The 19,770-nt window shown below is 53.7% G+C and overlaps 1 protein-coding gene across 6 annotated transcripts in view; it reads right to left on the bottom strand.

The window, feature by feature from the left end:
- ITPK1 (inositol-tetrakisphosphate 1-kinase) overlaps window positions 1–19,770 on the bottom strand; it is a 180,310-nt gene that overhangs the window by 136,350 nt on the left and 24,190 nt on the right. For all 6 annotated transcript variants that reach the window (XM_086708958.1, XM_086708956.1, XM_086708957.1 and 3 more), the window contains one exon: window positions 2,747–2,771. In XM_086708958.1, coding sequence (XP_086565084.1) covers window positions 2,747–2,771 — 25 coding nt within the window. The remainder of the gene's footprint in view (window positions 1–2,746; window positions 2,772–19,770) is intronic.

Genomic DNA, 19,770 nt, shown 5'->3' with positions numbered 1-19,770 from the left:
ACATCCTGAGCCTCAGTGGAGGCTCGTCTCTAAAATGGGCATGAAAACACTACTCATGTCACTGGACGGCTGCACAAAAAGGGACATTGCCACTGGGGGACCAGACACAAGAGATACTGGGTGTTGGCTGACGGCACGCTTCCTCTCCGCCCCTTCAGTCACTGACACCTCGTATCTGGCGAGCACCCACCATCTCCAGCACCCAGCGGCCCACCAGCCCAGGGATCTGGCGCACAGAGGCCTGGCTAATTTTGAAAACCCAGCCAAGTGCCTTGGCTTCCAGATTTTGCAAAGAGTCTTTCTCTACATCTTGAAATTTCAAGTTCTCCAAACACTCGGGGCTGCCAGGAGGAGGTGAACAGGGAGGCGTCGCGGTGGGTTTTATTTTTAGATACTGGCATGGAAAGCGTCCAGTTTGGCTTCTCTCTGGTGCCCGGTCACCACTTCCTCCCCGAAGTCATCACCAAAAGGAACAGCAGACACATCAAGGAAGCATTTCGTAACTCTTCTGCCCGGTACACTCCGTAACAATGGCTCCAAGGCTTTAGTCCCGGGCGCCCTGGTGGCTCAGTTAAGCATCCGACTCTTGATTTTGGCTCAGGTCGTGATCTCACAGTTTGTGAGGTCCCAGCCCCGCGTTGGGCTCTGTGCTGACAGCATGGAGCCTGCTTAGGATGCTCTCTCTCTCTGTCTCTCTCTCTCTCTCTCTCTCTCTCTCACCCTCTCTCTGCCCCTCCCCCACTCACGCTCACACATGCACTCTCTCTCTCTCTCAAATTAAAAAAAAAAAAAAAAAAAAAACTTAAAAAAAATTTTAAATAAATAAATAACTAGAGGTTTCCATCTAAACCTTCCCAGGAAGCCATGTAAAGCAAGCACACTGAACCCCCAGGTTATTCCTCACATCCTGAAATTCCAAGTCCCTCTCCCCTCTTCTCCCCTCCCCCCCCCTTTTGGTAGGGGTAGTGGCACCCTACTGTGTTAGTCTAAGATTTTCCAGGACAGGAATCAGGTATTAGGGGAAGGGCACATTTTTTTCCCCTTTTAAGTAACGTGTTTATTGGTGAGCACGTAAATTCACTTCCTCTAAATATTGTTCCCCCGCAGAAATTTCTTTGTGAACCTGGACAAGCGCTATAGTTAACCTCAGGGAAGCACCTGGACCTTCTCTTAGCAACCTCCAGCTACAGCTCCAACTTTAAGGCCAGGACTTGATGGTGGGTACAGCAGCATCTGCAAAGGATCTGGTGACATCCAAAGTAACCGTAGGTAAGGACTAAGAGACCAAAATAAGCCAAAGCATCCTGGAGCAGGACCAATCTGAGACACCTGGCCCCAGAATGACCAAGGTACAACTGCACTTCCTCTGCCCACCGCTGGACCCCTGACAGGCATTATCAATCAACCCCTGCCCTCAGCCACTCACAGATTTAGATTCCTCCAGGCAGCCACTACCAATCAATCAGAAGCGGCCCCAAAAGCATACTTCTCAGCCATTCCTGAATTCTGACTTCCCTCTTTTAATGTGTAAGAAATTAAGGTCCACAGAAAAACTCAGTGCAGATCACACAACTTTGCAGAGCCAAAATGAGCCTGGTTGAAAACTCTACAGTTGATGAGGGACTTCCAGAAACTGCCTTCTCCCCCAAAACCAACCTCAGCCTCCAGGTGACAAGTTCAACCTGCTACAAGGAGGGAGACCAGAGGGAGACCAAGGCTTCCAGACAGAGCCACCCAGCCCCACCCCACCAACCACCCCCAACGGCCACTGTCAGAGCAGGTACATCTATTTTGGGGACACAGAGCCCGCCCCAGGCCCTGGGAGGGATTCTCTCTCCATCCATCCCTCCTTCTCCAGCCAATGAGCACCTGACTTAAGTCTGCCCCAGAGTGAGGCAGCCCAAGGGTCAGGAGCCCCCCATACTGACTCGGTCCACCTTCCAGGAGCCAGTGGCCCACAGAGAAGATTGGGTGTCACCAACTGATAGCAGGATGGGGATGCACCTGACCTGGGGAGGGGGAGGGGGAAAGGAGAGGGGAAAGAGTGCTCTTGGAGACGATACCACTCACAAGAATGGTCCAAGATAGGAGAAGACTCACCCTCAGAGGGCTGAACGGCCAAGGCAGGGGCCCAGGGGGACTCGTGCTCCCTCAGCAAAGACAGAGGGCAGGCATGGGCCAACCGTGGGGGCATCAGGACCACGGATGTCTGGCGGGGTGGCTAAGCTCCCACACCCTGTACCCCCACTCCCACCCAGAGCCCCACTTCTCCCCCAAGCCAGCTCCTTCCACCGATGACCCCACTGCAACTCCACAAGACCCAGAGACCACCAAGCATGACCCACGTTCTGCCAGGGCAGAAACCACAGAGATTCCACAGGGGGAGAAGTTAAAAATGACATGCAAGTGAAGAAGCTAAGCACCCAGACTCTTGGGGCGCCTAGGCAGCTCAGTCAGTTAAGCATCCGACTTCGGCTCAGGTCATGATTTCACAGTTTGTGAGTTCGAGCCCTGCGTCGGGCCCTGTGCTGACAGCTCAGAGCCTGGAGCCGGCTTCAGATTCTGTGTCTCCTTCTCTCTCTGCACCTCCCCCACTTGTGCTCTGTATCTGTCTGTCAAAAATAAATAAATGTAAAAAAAAAAAATTAAAAAAAAAAAAGCACCCAGACTCTCGAGGGAGAAGGGGAAAGGGGGCCCTAAAAGGCCCACCCACACGAACAACAGTGAAGGTATGGTCTGTACTCACCTGCACGACTTCTATCCCTCGCTTCCTGTGGAGAGAAACAAAGAAAACAAAGGTTACTCAGGCAGCCAGGAAGCATCCTTCCAGAACATTCACTACAGCCAGCTGATGGCAGGACAGCCTGCAGCTGCCCCTCTCAAACACGATCCCCAGAACAGCCTCATTTGCAAAGGGAAAGTCTGCAAACTCCTAGCCAGTCCTCAAGGCCACCTTCAGGCAGAGAGAGAGAGAGAGAGAGAGAGAGAGAGAGAGAGAGAGAGAGTTGTTTCCTGAGAGGGACCTGGCTGTAGTTCTACAAGGACCCCAAGTTTGCTGGTTTTCCTCATAGGCATCCCGCTCTCCAATCTCAGGGCCAGCCCTTCATGGGCACAGCTCCAGCCTGGCTCGCCCCTGTACCCTTCCCTCCACCTTATTTACCCCCAATGGCCTGACCTTCCCTCCTGGACTCAACCACCTCCCATGGCTCCCCATTTCTTCCCATATCAGGTCTACTACCTCGGCCTGGCCTCCCAGGTCTGCCTCAGCCCATCTGCTCTCCCACATTGCAGGAGTTCCCCAAACCCTTCAGCCCTGCTCAGCTCAGTGCAATCCTGGCCATCTTTAGCCCCCACTGACCCCCTATGCATCCTTCGACCCTGACTCAACCATCACGGGCCTCGCCAATATTCCTGCAAGCCTGGGCCCTGCCTCTTCCATCTCTCACCCACAATCCCGTGGCCGATATTCACCAACACACATGCCCTAATGACCCCACCCCATTACAGACAGGATCAGGGGCTCTGAGCAGTGCACAAAGGCCCCCTGCCACGCACCCACCTTTACCTCCCCTGCCCTACATTCCTTACTGCAAGCCTTTGGGCACAGGGCCGTGCCCCTTCTCCAAGTCTTGGTCCACACTTTCCAGCCCAGCTTTCAGGATGTGGCCCAGACAGAAGCTCTCCCAGGAAGCCTTCCCTGACCCACGACACCCTCGCCCCACTGACCCACCCAGAGCCAGAATATTCCCGAGAACTTGGGGCTACCACTATATCCCAGCCCTTCGTTCCAGAGCCCCAGTGGGCTGTCGCCTGGGGCAGGATGCTAGGGAAGGCGCAGGATGCATGGAATGCAGATGGCTTGCCAATGGCCATGCCCACAAGTGTTTTCCTGAGAAGAAAGGCTGGGCCGCCCACGGACGCTCAAAGGACCTGTGACCAGAAAAGGTCAGAAATCAGAGCAGGGACTATGGCAGATTCAATGGCTGTGTGTACCCTGTGCCTACTTATGGGGCCCGCCCGGCATACAGACACTCCCTAAATGTAAGTACATAAACACCTCGCTCAGGTTCCCGTGCCCAGCCTGGCCCAGCACTCAGGGGCACAATAAATGCGACAGCCATGGCTCGGGCCCTGGAGGGGCTCACGCTCTAGGGGAGGAGGTGGGCACAAAGCCCCCGGGAAGTCTCTGGGCACCAGTGAGTGGGCACCGACACCATTCCCTCACACAACACAGCTGAGGTGACAGCTACCAATCTTGCGTTACCTTCTGAGAGCCGGGCACCAAGTGGAACCTCCGAAGGAAGCCACGAGGTCAGTCCAAGAAGGCAGACCGGCTCGCACTGCAGGATACGCCAAACCGGCCCTCCCCTTAACCCCCAACAACCTCAACACAACCTCGGGCCCCAAGGAACCCAGTGGGAAAACCACAGTGGTTGATGCTCTCTGGGGTCTCCACCATCACTCAGCTTCTCTAGAGTTCCAGAAGAGATGACAGCCAATACCGATGTGCTGCCATGACTTCATGGAGGGGAGACTGGGCACAAGAGCACAGCCCTGGGCCACCAGCACCCACAGCAGGGGGGCAGACGGCGCCCTGAGAAATCTGCGCCAGCTCACAACCCACATCATCTCTGAGCCCTGTGGACACCTCAATGCATTGGCCTCATTCCCAGATTGTCCGCCCCACGTGAGCATGGGTGATAGGAACCGGTCCTAGGGCACTTGGCTCAGGACTGTGACCAGCCAGGTAAGTTTCAGTGTGACTCCGCACTTTGTCCCTGCCCCAGGACAGAAATTTCAAACAGCTAAGGGAGCAGCCCCCCTCAGCCAGTCCCAAAGGACTTGGAGCCACACCTCAGGAAAAATGGACAGCACTGAAGGAGACAGAGGGCGCAAGTGGACGTGACCCGCACCAGGTAGAAAAGGGCTTCTGCTGGGCTGCAGCCCAGACCTGGGTTTTCCCTCTTCGTTAATCCTCACGGCATCCCGATTATCCCGGCGTGTGGCTCTCATCTCCTTATGAAGCCAACTGCGGGTCACTTCCAATCCGTCTACATCTGACATCATCCCAGTCAGCTCTCCCTCCCCCGGTCCTAAAAAACAAACAGGATGCTAACTTTGAGCTAACTCTGAAAACACAAGAGACCCGTAACATAAAAGAAAACAAAACAGTAATCTTGAGAACAGGCAGGCTGAAAATCTTAAGTGTGGCTGAGCTGTCAGGGGACAGACCAGTTCCTCTGCGGCTCAGAGCTCCAAGAACAGGATAAATTGTGACTCTGGCGGAAAGGAGGGGGCGCGGCTCCCCTTTCAGCCCACATCAGGCCACACAAGTACGCAAGACACCCTCAGGGCGAGGGCAGCTATGGTGTGACGGATGCTCTCTGCTCACTGACGGCTTCCGCAGCCCAACTAGGGAGGGGCAGGGATGGCCCATTACTCGGATGAGCAAGCGGAGGCTGGGTGACCTCAGGAAGTGCGCGCAGTGGCTCTGCAGCCAGGCTCGCCCACAGCCGGGTGGCAACTGACAGGCCCAGCAGAGCCGGCACAGGAGACACTGAGATGGACCAGCCTGGTCTCCGTGCTGCAGGGCCTCGGTGTAAGAGGGGAGGCGAGGAGGTCGGCAGAAAACCACATGGCCCATGGTGGCAGGACCCTAGGCACACCACTGTGGCCCACTTGGGAAAGGAGAACGTAAACCCACTGGGGCTCACTTCTTCTCCTGAAATTTCTGCGGAACAAAAGGACCAACAACCCTCATTTTCCAAACAGCAGGCTCCTGAAATCCCAAACGTTCAGAATTTGGTTCAGGACACCCAAGGGGAAGACGGAGGGGAAGATAAACCGGAGAACTCGTTGTCAAGTGATTAACTGCTCCCCCTGAAAACTCCAGTCCATCATCGCACCCCACAGACGTCCTCAAATGTGCAGTGTTCCAGGCTGTGGCTGTTAATTGCCACGCTGTGACAGCAAAAGACCAGTAGCAACTTACACACCCTAAGAGACCTTTAACAAACCACCCGTGGTCAGAGAAATACTAGGCAGTGAGTAAAAAGAATGCAGAAGTCCTCCATGCACCCTCAAGGCTTTCTCGCTAAGACATTGCTATGTGAAAATACAAGGTGCAAAACCCCGTGTGCGGTGTGCAATTACCTGGGTTCAGAACAGCATCCAGCACAAGAAGGAGGGCTTGCATATACACAGAATGAATCTGAAAGTACCACCAGAAAACAGTAGTGGGATGGCGTCTGGTCAAGGGCAAGGGCAGCCGGGGGGTGGGGTGAGAAGACTTCTTTTTCACTGTGCTCTCTCATGCTTGAGCTTTGCGCCACGTGCATCCAACAACATATTCTCAAAAACTAGAGGAGTGTGTTTTTTGAATTGTCTTGTAAATAATAGGTAAAACTCCAGTGGCGCCTGGGTGGCTCGGTCGGTTAAGCATCTGACTCTTGGTTTTGGCTCAGATCACGATCTCGTGGTTCATGAGTTCAAGCCTCACATCGGGCTTAGGATTCTCTCTCCCTCTCTCTCTGGCCTCCCCCACTCACTCATTTTCTCTCTCCCTCAAAACAAATATTTTAAATAAATAGAGAGGTAGATAGGTGAATGAATGAATGAATGAATGAATGAATAAATAAATAAATAAATAAAGGTAAAGCTCCAGCTGCTAGCATTCTCAGTACTTGGCATAAGGTAAATGCCTGATAAAGCATGAATCAATCAATCAATCAATCAGTAAAGTGAAGCAGAGGAGTTCAGGATTCACCTAGAAAAGCTTCCAAGTTGTGCTCAAAGAGGAGCTGAAACAATGCCCATTCTGGAATCACCAGACTGCCCTAGAAGGAGCATTCAGTCTGGATTCTAAGGGCATTTCAATATTCGAGTATCTGAAAAACAGACCAGGAGGGAGCACAAAGCCTGTAAACTGTGGACACAGCAGAAAAGTGACGGGTGGCTTTTTTTCCTTTACATTTCCTTGTATTTTCTAGTTTCCTACAATAAGGATAGATATTACTCCCAAAATGATAGAAAAAGTAACACTAAAAGTTAAAGTTAAATAATCAAAGGAGTTTATTAAAAAAGCTGCACCTGGAGAAAACTTCTACAGGCTCTAAAACTGTCACTTTCTCAGTACCTATTACATTGATAAGTTTTGGACAGAGATCTACCCCCACAACTCATAAATTTTTCCAAATGTTTTTCCAAAAACTGGATAGCTGTGAAGGGAGGATCTATTTTGTAAAAAGACCCTTGCTCACCAGAAGCCTAAGGAGAACACAGCATGGAGGAATTTTAAATGCTCACTTACAAAACAAACTAGCCTTTCAGGACAGGAGGGAGAGCAATCAGGGAAAACTTCCGGGAGGAGGCGGCATTGGCCATTTGGAAGACAACTGAAGGGAAACTACAGACCAACACCAGGGAGGAGAGATTAAAGAGGAATAACATGAGGAGTGCCCCCCTTCCCAAAAGGGAGTGTGGGAGCATAAGATCCACTACGAGGAGTGGGCAGGGGCAATGAGAAGTGGACAGAAGATGTGAGCAAGGCCCAGAGGCCCAGAATATCACAGCACAGCCTGGCCTTTACCCTGTGGGTCCCAAATACCAGGGTGGATGACTAAGAATCACCACTGGGGTTTGTCAAAAATACCTATTCAAGGTCTAGTCCTGCAGACTCTGATTCCGGAGGTCTAAGGTCTAAGGCCAGGGAGGGATTCGGGGTTTGTTCAAGCCCCAGCTGTTGCTCAAGGGGCAGCCAGGTGTGAGAAGCAGCAACAGCTTGTGCTTGAGGAGTAGCAGGACCAGACTGGGGGAGGGGAGGCGGGGAGGTGTTCATTCAGGTGCAGCCCTTCCAGGTCTCGGGACAGGACTAAAGGACATGCAAGAACTACAATAGCTGTGACACTCATAGTCTGGGCACAGCAGGCCAAGGTCACGTGCCAGCGCCAGCCGAGGACGGAGAGCACACTGCATGACGATGGTCAACTCTTCCATTTTCCCGACCATGGTCGTGCCAGCAGGTGATCAGAAACCCAGAACTGAGCTGAGTGACAGCTCAGGGCTCAGAAAATGCAATCAGGGAGGCAGGTGAAAGGTAAGAGGTGGGGTGCGTCCCTAAGAGGAGACCATGGAACCAGACCTCACTGTACCTGTGCCTCAGTTTCCCCATCTGTCAGGTGAGAAGAATCCTGCAGCTCACCTCACAGGGCTATTGGGGCCCACACTAGGAATGTGGGCTTCGGTTACTTTGCTCTGTACTACCCTCCAGCCTTCCAGAACTATCCCTCCTTGATCTCATGTGATTCTGATAAGCAAGCAAACCACGCAGGGGAGGGCCGCACCCTCTCCAGGGGTGGCACGTGGCCTGGCACCTCGGTAAGATGAAGGGCAGGAACAGGACCTGAGCCAGGCCAGTCCTGGTCCCTGCCAGGACAGGTCCTGGGGGACTGTCCACAGCACAAAGAACATGGCCAGGAGCATTGGCACGCCGTCACCTCTCTGTGGCCAGACTCACAAGGAGGAGCCCGCACCAGAAGAAAAAGCCATAACCCTCTTGCTGGAGCTCCACACCCGATCCAGCCGGCCTGGAGCCTGTCCTCTCCAGACTTGCACCTGCACATTATCTGCTTAAGCCAGTTTACCCTGAGTCTCTGTCACTGGTCACTGTCTTGCTTACTACAGCAGGTGCTCAGTAAGTGACAACAGCTACCACTTCCTGAAGATGACAAAACTACCCGGATGATCCAGCATGGGAGGAAAGGAGACAACAAAGGGGCCCAATGAAGAGGGTCAAAAGCAGGAGAAACAGAAGGTCCCAGAAGCCAGGGAGGCAGAACACCTAGACGGAGAAGCGTCCACGAACCCACACCGCAAGGAGGCCACCACAAGGAGGCCACATAAGGCCTGGGCCTTGGCCACTGCATATGGCACTAGGAAGGGTAACACAGGATATCTTGGGACGACGACTCCCATCAAGCGGCAGGCCTGCCTCACTGCAGAGCAGGGCCCTGTAGAAACCAGCAGCAGACACGGACCTGGGTCTCAGCTTTCCTATCTGGTAAATGGGTGTGATCCTTCTGGCCCAACAGAACCTTCTAGGGCAGGTGTAAGACCTGACGACTGCAGACATGTGTGTAAAGCACAGGAGATGGTGAATCAGCAAGGGAGAGAGAGAGGGTGATGCTGAGACACAGAGGTGCCCTCTCACTAGTAAGGAGAGAAAAGCCTGGTGGTGACAGCCAGAACTGCAGGCACTCAGAGAGAGCAGAGTGGCAATCAAATAATTCAGTCTGTCAAAAAAGGGGACGCTTGGGCTCATCAAGAACTGCTTTCAGGGCACCTGGGTGGCTCAGTCTGTTGAGGGTCCAACTTCAGCTCAGGTCATGATCTCATGGTTCTCTGCTGTCAGCATGGAGCCTGCTTCGGATCTTCTGTCCCTCTCTCTGTCCCTCCCCGTTTGTTCTCTCTCTCTCTCTCTCTCTCTCTCAAAAATAAACATTAAAAAAAAAAAAAAAGAACTGGTTTCTTGCAATCTGCCAGGGCACAGTCACTTGCCTCCTACCTAGACACAGCTGAGGACTGGCCACAGGGGGCAAGCTGCTATTGAAAGGAGCCCTACAGGATAACCCAGCTGCGGAGGGAGGCCAGGCCTCCTTGGAGCAATTTCATAGCAGAGGGAATCAACCCGGAAACGCAGGCTCCCTCCCACCGACAGGGGAGGAGAAAGACGCTGCACCTGCACCCAGAGCTGAAAACCACTTAGAGACGGGAAGTGTGTAATTATTCAAGTGGAAAGCCAGGCACACGCTCATCCAAGCCATTTGTAGCACAGTTTGGTAACTGCCAGATTTTAGGAGCCCCGAATAATAACGCCCTTTAACACCCACGAGGCAGGCAGGCAACCTCCCCGCTTCCTGCCTCCTTCCTCCCCCCAGAGGGTAGGCCCCGGAGTGCCTCCGGAGGACTTGGGGTTCCCTGAATAGGCAGCGGGGCCTCTTCCCTCACCAGTGTGCGCAGAGGGACATGCCTCCCACTGCCTCAAGTGCAGCCCCAAGGTCACCCAGCTAACCCCACTTGAGGTCAGTTCCTTAGGAACCTTCCTTCCTTGGCTCCCAAACTCCTCAGAGTCCCCGGAACCCCAGCACTGAGCGCAGACCTTAGAGGCTGCCTGGCTCCGTGTCGCTGACTCCTACCAGGCTAAGGGCACTGCGGTGGACGTTAATGGTGGCCACCACTGCTGGCGGTTCTGCTGGGCGCTCCCTTGGCCCCACGGCCCCCACCAAATTAGGCATGGCCACGCGGCTCGCTTTGGCCAATGAAATGCGCACAGAAGTGACCCATGTCATTTCCAAGCAGACACTTTCAACTGCCAGTGTCCAACTCCGCAGCCAGTCCTCCAGGACATCCTCGTGGGAGCACGAGGACGCAGATGGCCCCCAAAGCTGGCCCAGACCCACTCCTGAAAAGAAAACCTGACCGAGTGGCAACAAAGCCAGGCTGGGAACCAGAAGGAAACTGTTAAGAGGACCTTCCGCTAGCGGCTGTTCTCCACTGGGGCAATTTTACTTCCAGGAGACGTTTAGCAACACCTGGAGACATTTCTGATGGTCACATGAGGGGAAGGCCTACTGCCATCCAGAGGGTAGAGGCCCTACAATGCACAGCCCCCTAGAACAAGGACCCTCCAGCCTTAACTGTCCACGGTGCCACGGCTGAGAAATGCCGGGGTGTGGAGACCAGCACGGAGCCACCGGACTATGAACGAGCTAGAAATAAATCTATTGTCGCAAACTTCTTGGGGTTGTTTTTGCAGCCTATCCTGACCAATAAACACCCCTTGAAGAAACAGGGCTTGTGGCCTCTGTCTACACCCCAAATTCTGAGCACAACACCTGACACGTAGCATTTGGAGGTGCAGCATAAAGGCACTGGGGGGAAAGCAGCACAAGTCCTTCTCATGAAACCCTCCCAGGAGGGACCCCATTTTCTAAACCCGCCTGAGCCTGACAAAACTCTGTGCTTTGCACGAACTGTTCTCTCTGCCTGCCATGCCCTTCCTCCCCTGGCAAACTCTTGCTCAGCCATCAAAAACAGCTCAAACATCACTCCTGCTGAAGGCTGTTCCCCTGCCCCTTCCCAGGGGCAGAAATGACGGCTCCTTAGCCATACAGCCATCTGATACTTAGAACTGCTCTGTGCTCCGTTTCAGACCAGGAGCCTCCACCCCCAAGGGCAGGGACTGTGTTATTTATTTCGGCACCCTGCCCACCGTGGACCCTCAACCTGGCAGGAGCCCTGCAAGCTCTTCCTGAATGGATGTCCCAGCCTCCCGGTGCCAAGGCTCTGACCCTGAGCCATCCCTGCCCATCTGCTTCTGCGGCAGTCTGGTTCACTTGCTGATGGTCTTGTAACTTGGATTTCCCTCTTATTACAATGCCAGAAACTGAAATGGCCCGATATAAAGGCAACATACGAACAGGATTTCAAAGCCAGTACAAACATTTGAATTGTTTGGACAGCTCCAGCAAAGAACCAGATAAAGTGGAAGCTGCCATATGTCTTTTTTTTTTTTTTTTTTTCTCCTTGGGGTGGGGGGGGAGGAGAAGGGAGAGCCATTCCCCTGACTGGACAGCCACCACCCCTCCTAACTGAAGACCTGCCCCCATACTAGGTGCCCCACCTGGAGGAGACAGGCAGGCCACAGGTTCCTCACAGTGCAGACACTGTAGCGTGAGTCAGCGTGTTCTTTCAGACCTAGGACAAACCCAAGGGGTCCCTGGAAGCAGCTTTCCCTCAGGAACCCAGGAGGTGGGCGAGAGGCAGGGCTAGTGACTCACCTCCCCAGCTCCTCCTGGAGGAAAGCAGAACCGCCAGGGCTAACTGGCACATGACAGCACAAATCCCACCCCTAACTTTCAGGATAGGGAAACTGAGGTGGGGGGTGGGGGGCTAGATATCCCCCAAGGAAGTGCATCCAAAGTGTCATCATTTCAGGGGCAGCTGGACGGCTCAGTCGGTTAAGCATCGGACTCTTGATTTCGGCTCAGGGCATGATCTCACAGTTCGTGGGATGGAGCCCCACGTCGGGCTCTGTGCGAACAGTGTGGAGCTAGCTTGGGATTCTCCCTCTCTCTCTCTCTCTCTGCCTCTCCCGTGCTCGTGGTTTCTCTCTCTCTCAAAACAAATTTTAAAAATAAATTTTTTTTAAAGTGTCACCATTTCAGATCACTCCAACTTTTCATCTGAAAACAAATGTTGAGACCCCTTAACGGCACTCAACACATTCTGGCTTTTTTTTTTTTTAAGTTCATTTATTTATGTCATCTTTACACCCAAAGTGGCGCTCAAACTCACGACCCCAAGATCAAGAGTCACATACTCTTCTGACTGAGCCAGCCACGCTCCCACTTTTTATTATTTAATTTTTTTATGTTTATTTTTTTACAGCAAGAGAGAGACAGAGACAGAGTGTGAGTGGGGGAGGGGCAGAGAGAAAGAGGCACAGAATCCGAAGCAGGCTTCAGGCTCTGAGCTGTCAGCACAGAGCCCAATGCGGGGCTCAAACTCAGGAACCGCAAGATCGTGACCTGAGTTGAAGTCGGACACTCAACCGACTGAGCCCCCCAGGCATCCCCCCACTTTTTAATATAAAAATTCTCTAACAAATTCTTTTTGAGTCTTTTACTACCCCTTTACAGGTGGCTATAATTTTTCTTTCTTCTAATTAGGGAGGAGACCTAAATTGCAGGAGGTGGGGGGTGGGGGGTGGGGAGGGTGTTTCTAGAAGCGGAGACCCACAGGGGCTGCAGGAAGGGTTGGTTCCAGCAAAACCAACCCTACCTACCACCTTCCACCCAGTTGTCAGTTGGCCTGCCTGGGGGCTAATGACTCAACCTGTTCTCTCCCCAGCAGTTTCTCATTCCCAAGAATGCAAAGTCATTTTAAGCTAGAGCAGGAAGAGAAACAGGAGTCCCAGCGCTGGCATTTCCCTCCTTTGGAGCCACCGGGGGAGAGAGAAGCCTGCCCAAGAATGTCTGATTTTTGTAGCACCTATCCTCAAGCAAGGCACCACACACCCTTAAAATAACTGCACAAGTGTGTGTCCTGGGCCTACATCTGGGATGGTGACACTCTCAAAGGCTGCGTTCCAGCATACATTACATTACACATCTCCATCCGCCCAGACCCTGCTGCTAACACTCCCTTGCATTTGAAATCTCCCTTCCGGCCAGACGGCTGGATTCCAAGAGCATGAGAAGGGTTCTTTGAGCCCTTGCGGTTGGGGCGGGGGGGGGGGGGGGGGGGGTGTCTGCCCTGCTGCCCAGCCTCCCACCACAGAAGCGCAGAGCTCCCCATATGACTGCCGTCAAACATTTGCTGGGCTGGCCTAGTCAAAGAGGGGACCCCAAACCACCAGTCCCCGCCTAGAGATGTTGGTGGCCACAAGGCCCCTGAATACAGCAAACATCTGGGGGATGGCAGGGGGCACAGGAAGGTTACTTAAGATTGCTGTTGGAGCTGAGCCCTGAGGGTGACCGGGAAGGAGGCTGCCTGGGCGTGCCAAGCACCAGACACAGCCGGGGCAAAGCCAGGCCTTCTGGACACTGGGGTTCCCTGGGTCCCTCTGCCATAGGCACCAGGGTTACAGTCCCATCAAAGGAAAGGTGAGGTTACCCCCGCCCCGATCTCAGAAAACTTAAACCACGAAGCGCCTTATTCAAAATTTCCCCAACCCCTCAGCTATTTACAGGATGGCAGTGGTGTCCAGGTCCAAGAAGTCAGTCAAGTCACAGCCTTATCCTTCGGTCTGTGACGAAGGACAGGGAGTCAGAGCCTGACTCTGACCTTGCTTGACCCAAGTCCCTCCTACAGACCAGCCCCCAGCCGGGGGGAAGAGAAAGGCAGTGTGTAGGAACACGGTATTCACTTCCTATTGCTGTTGTGACAAACCACCACAAATGCAGTGGCTGAGCACAACACAAACTTCTCTTCGGTTCTGGAGGTCAGGAACCGGTCAGCAGGGCTGCGTTTTCCTTCTGGAGGCTCTCCAGAGACATCATGCCTTTACCGTTCCCGGTTTCTGAGGCCACCTGTATCCCTCAGCTTGTGGCCACATTGCTTTGACCTCGGCTTCGTTGTCTCATCTCCTTCCGCCCCTCCTGTCTCCCTCTTACAAGGACTGGTGCGGTTACAATGGGCCCACTCAGGTGATCCAGGATGCTCTCCGACCTCAAGATCCTTGACCTTAGTCACATCCGCAAAGCTCCTCTGCATGTCAGGGACCATATTCACAGGTTCTGAGGACACCTGTTGGGGGGACTTTATTCTGTCTAGCCCAACACAAGGCTCTTGCAGCTCTCGGCCATCCCACGAATCTCGGACACTCCCTTGAAGTGTTCAGAGGCAGGCCGGGTGCAGATCAGGATTCATCCAGAGTTTCGTTAGGAGCTTCAACAGTCACCAAGGAGGATATGGGAACTCAGGCCCCACATGCCCACAGGATTCTAAAGAGACAATGGGCAGGGTGCCTGGATACTTCAGTTAAGCATCCAAATCTTGATTTTGGCCCAGGTCATGATATCGAGGTTTGTGAGTTCAAGCCCCATGTCAGGCTCTGCACTGTCAGTGCAGAGCCTGCTAAGGATTCTCTCTCTCTCTCTCTCTCTCCCTCCCTCCCTCCCTCCCTCCCCTGCTCCTGCTCTCTCGCTCTCTCTCATCTGTCTCAAAGTAAATACATAAACTTTAAAAAAATAAAATAAAGAAATAAGAAACACATAAAGAGACACTGAGCAAAACCAAACACCGACACAGGGATCCCTGATGGGGAGAAGCGCCCTGGGCCTGGGTGATAGAGACCTAAGGCCCCAGACCCGGAAGCCTTGGTCCTAAGTTGCGGGGAGGGGTAATATTCCTGACCCCTGGGCCCACCGTAAAGCCCATGAGAGATGCCCAGACCAGACAGGCCTTCCCACTGCTCACTTCAAGGCCACCTGGCTTCACTGAAGGCCAAGTCCCTCAGACCCTGCCAAGTGACTCTGAGCAGTGACAGACACCTCCCAAAGAGAGGTGTTTGGAACCTGAGCCCAGCACGAGGCATGCCAAAGCCAACAGGGGCCTGCTGGGTCCCCCACTGACAGGCCCAGGGGTGCTAGGCCCTGGCCTCAGCCACCTTCCCAGACGCAATCAACTCTAGAAACAGGCAATGGCTTCATCTGGCGCTCCTGGAGCCCTCACATTTAGGGGAGGTTCCGAAGCCCTGGCACAACCCGAACAAATGACTGGCAAAGGCAGTTAATTCCTGAGTCCCCTCACTCCCCATTCAGGCCTGGTCTCCCCGAGCCCGGGAGAGGGGACAAGGGAGGAGACGGGCCAGAAAGGGCACTCACTTCACAGGTTCCATTAAGGGGTATGACGGTCCTATTTTTTTTTCAAGTCAGGGAATTCAGAGAGGTCAAGAAACTCACCCAAATGTTATGCTAAATGGAAGAAGCTGGACAGAGAAAGACACAGACTGCATGGTGTTACTTACATGTGAAATCTAAAAAAAAAAAAAAAAAAAAAAATGCAGCTCATAGAAACAGAGACCAGAAAAGAAATGGGGGGAGGCTGGTGAAAGGGACAAGCTTTCCGTTCCAAGATGAATAAGATCTGAGGATCCAGTATAGGACATGGTGACTACTGAAGTTTACCGAGAGTGGGACTTAACTGTCCTCATCAGCTCCAACAGAAACAAACAAATACGTGAGGCAATGGATGTGTTAATTAACTCAGTTGTGACAATCATCTCGCAATTTATGCATACAACAAATCACATCGTACACTTTTTTTTTTTTTAATGTTTTATTTACTTTTGAGATGGAGAGAGACAGAGCACAAGTAGAGGAGGGGCAGAGGGAGAGAGGGAGACACAGAATCCGAAGCAGGCTCCAGGCTCTGAGCTGTCAGCACCGAGCCCAACACGGGGCTCGAACACCATGAAGTGTGAGATCATGACCCGAGCTGAAGTCAGGCGCGTAACCAACTGAGCCACCAAGGCGCCCTCCACATCGTACACTTTAAATACGTTACAGTTTTATTTTTCAGTTATACCTCAATAAAGCTGGAAAGAATATACACGTATTTAAAAAAATAAAAAGAAACTCGTCCAAAAGCTCAAAGCAAGTAAGTCACAGCAGAACCACAATCTAAAGCTGCGTCTGTCAGCAAAGACCATCCTCACTCCGTGGCCTGGGAGGGCAGGGGTCCAGCCAGGTCTTGGGGGTGAGGCTTCTGGGGTTTCTGGAGGCGCAACAGTTCTGGACACAGCTGCCCCCCAACCCCCACGCCGCCAACTGCCCCAACCCTGGGCTGAAACCCCTCCTCCACACTTGACCCTGGGGAGGTTGGGGGAGCCCTGTGGGTGAAGAGCCAGAAGGCACTTCCAGGGGCTGTGACCAGCCTCAGATGTGCCGAGACCACGTGGAGTGGGGACTGGACACGCCACAGGACACCTGTCTCTCCCTTCTCCACAAGGCTGGCTGAGTACGGTGTCACTTGGAATCCACGTGCTCCAAGCAGAAGGACCACGGAAGCAGAGCTCAGCTCTGTCGCAGGAAGGGTTGCGGCTCCCCAAGGAAGGCAGATGGTGACTGGCCCGACTGCAGGGGCTGAACGCCCGCCATCAGGGTGGGGACCCTGGTACACAGGGAAGGTGGCGGGGCCCATGTCTTAGGAAGGTTCTGAATCCACCATCGAGAGAGAGAGCAGCTGGCCAGGTCACTGGACTCAAGGAGACCACAAAGGCACCCAAAAGCACAGGCCGGTCAGGCCTCGGGGGACCCAGTGCCTGCTCCCGGTGACAGGCACACCCCCCCCCCACCTCCTTCATGTTCGGGCTCCCACCCTGCCGGGCTCTGCAGCTGCAAGCCATGGCAACGGGCCCCAAACGTCTCGACAAATCCCTCAGAGAGCCCCACGCAGGGTGTCACAGCCGCAACCTAAAGCCAAGAGCCTGGGCCCCACGCAGAAGTGAAAAACGCCAAAAAGAGAAGGCCCTGATTCCTCAGAAGGGAGAAGCCTGAGTCTGGGCAAAGGGCAGCCTCCCTACCCCGGAGGCCACCAGCCTGCTGTCTCCACAAGCCCCACTCCCCCAGCCTGTGATGTCTACACTGAAGACATGACTCATCACCTCACCACACCCCCAAATTGGCTGCGGCTTCCCCCAACCCCCACTGGCACCAAGGCCTCTGTGACAGGTGCCTCCCTCCTGGTCCAGGGAACCTCACCCCTGCTGGCAGCTCTGTTCCCAGCATACCTGGCTCCATGCCCTCCCCCACAGGCCACTGCTCTCACACTTCCGACTCCCTGCCCACGCAGGCAGCCCCCCATCTGGAACACCCCCGCTCCCCGTGCCACCCTCATCTGCAACAGAACCCAGGGGGCGGCCCAAGGGGAGGGCCCATGAGGAGCCCAGGGAGTCAGAGCACAACCAGAACCAGACTCCTTACCAAAGGTAAGACCCACAGCCCACACCCATCCTGGAGTACGGGGGACCTCTAAACATCCCAGCCCACTTTCCTGACTCAGGATGCTACTCTGCTGGACAGCTCTCCAGGAATGATGGTCATTGCCAGGATAAGAACTCCAGACAGAGAGGAATGAGCCCAGTTAGCAGGGGGAGACAGAGGGGGCTTTTTTTTTTTTTTTTTTTTTGGCCAGGGTTGTCTTAAACTAAATTCCTCCTGATAACTTGCTTTCTCACAAACTGCCTTTCTGTCCAGAGCATTCTTTTATTCATTCACGCACGTATTTCATGCATACTTCCTGAGCACCTACTATGTGCCCTGCATGGTTTCGCTACCGCGGATACGACAGTAAAGACAGTAGAAAGGATTCCTATCCTGAAGGAACTTAGAGCATAAAGGGAAGGGTGAACAAGCAAACGCCTGAAATAAATACAACGTGTGACATGTTCTGAAAAGACCACTCAAGGGGCTGAGACAGAGACGGTGGGACTGTGCTGAGGTCTAAAGGCTAAGAGGCCAATAGTGTGGGGGGAGGGGGGGTGCCTGCGAGAAGCAGGAACAGCATCGTGTGCAAAGGTCCTGAGCTAGGAAAGAGTTTCGAGCAGCTGAAGAACTGAGAAAAGATCACAGTGCAGGGAGAGAGAGGCAAGAGGCACATCTTGGGGCCCTCAGGGGCTGTTCCTGTGCCATTTGGTAACCTGGGAAAGAAATTCCCTTTTTGCTTAAACTCATCTGAACTGGGTGTTCTCTCATGCACATCCACAAGAATCCTGGCTTTCACAACATCCAAACCAAAGCATCACATTCTACCACCTTCGCCAACAACCTGTGCCTCAAACTTGATGGCAACACCAGCACCCATCCAGCAGCCCAGCTGAAGCCCGGCATCACCCCCCACCTCTCCTCTCCCTCATCCCCCACCCCATCAGTCACCACAGAAAGCTTTCATTTGGGCCTCTAGGCCGCCAAGGCCTGGGGGTCCCTCCCCCAGGGAGGTGGCCTACGCATGCTGGAAGGAGAAGCAGGAAGAGGAAAAACAGATGGCCTCTCGGCTGAGGGGAAAAGAGAACCCCCAATAACACTGGCTGGTTGATTGCATATAATTATGAAGGAAAACGCTCTTTAAAATTAGCTTCCCAAATGTGGATATAATTTCAAGTGTCCCTTGCAGTGTGATTACAGCGTCAGCCCGACAAATGTTTTATCGTCAGCTCAGATCATTCAGGCCCCTGCAGGCAAAAAATAACGAAGCCAACAGAGGCGCTGGAGCCAGACAGACAGCTCCCGCTCCCGGAGAAGCGCTCCCAGCTGCCCAGGGGAAGCACCAGCCCAGGAACCCCAGCACGTTGGGAACCGGCCTCACTCCCTCCACCGCCAGCACAGGGCCCTCCCCAGGAAGGCACGAGGCACACCTCTCTTCTTTCTTCTCCCTTTCTGGATCTTCAGAGTCCTTGATATTCAGACTCAGATCCCAAGAGCAGCCAGTTAATAACAAGGGTAGCTTCACTTACTGGATGCCTCCTATGGCCAAGTGCTGCACGCCGCGCCTCAGTTTTCCCATCTGTAAATGGACGTGTTGATGGCGTGGAACTCATCACATGAGAGAATGATGCCTGGCACACAGTGCGTGTCCCCCTCCCCCTCCTCCCACTGAACCCTCGAAGAACACTGGCTGGCTCTACAAATGTGGACCTGGGGCTCAGAAAGCGTACAGGAGCCACCGACGTAGTGGGTGAAGAGCAGGCATGCAAACACAGCTCTACCTGAGTCCAAGCTCCACACCTGTGTCACGCTGCGTCCTTGCTAGGCTCAGGGGACAGTGGAAAAGGTGTCCCTCTGAGCTTCTCAGTGTGCATTCGTATGGCGGGTGGCAGCTTGGCCCTCCCCAGCTTTAGCACACGACCCTCTTCAGGGGTCTGGGTTCTGACACATCACAGGCTCCGGCTGGGTGGCCGGCCTCCATTACTCCCCTCTCTCACCAGAAGGTGCCCCCTAATTCGGGGGCCTGCACCGCACTGGGTACCCCCATTTCACACACAACAGAACCAAGGCCAAGACTGAGAGGGACTTAAGGTCATGGGAGAGTCAGGAGATCAACTAACTGTCATCAGGCACCCATGACAGCCGACTACTGGGGGATGGGGAGGACCACACACCAGCATCCACAATCCGCACCAGCACCCAAAGACAGAAAGATGAGAACACTGAGGTTTGGAGAAGCCTAACAGGGCAGGTTCAGGGTCCCCAACAAGGGAGGGCCATGATT

Source organism: Puma concolor, chromosome B3 (genome assembly GCF_028749965.1).
Source record: "Puma concolor isolate L17-30 chromosome B3, mPumCon1.1.hap2, whole genome shotgun sequence".
NCBI lineage: Eukaryota > Metazoa > Chordata > Mammalia > Carnivora > Felidae > Puma > Puma concolor.
The sequence above is the reverse complement of the archived record's forward strand: the minus strand, read 5'-3'. Positions and strand labels throughout refer to the sequence as shown.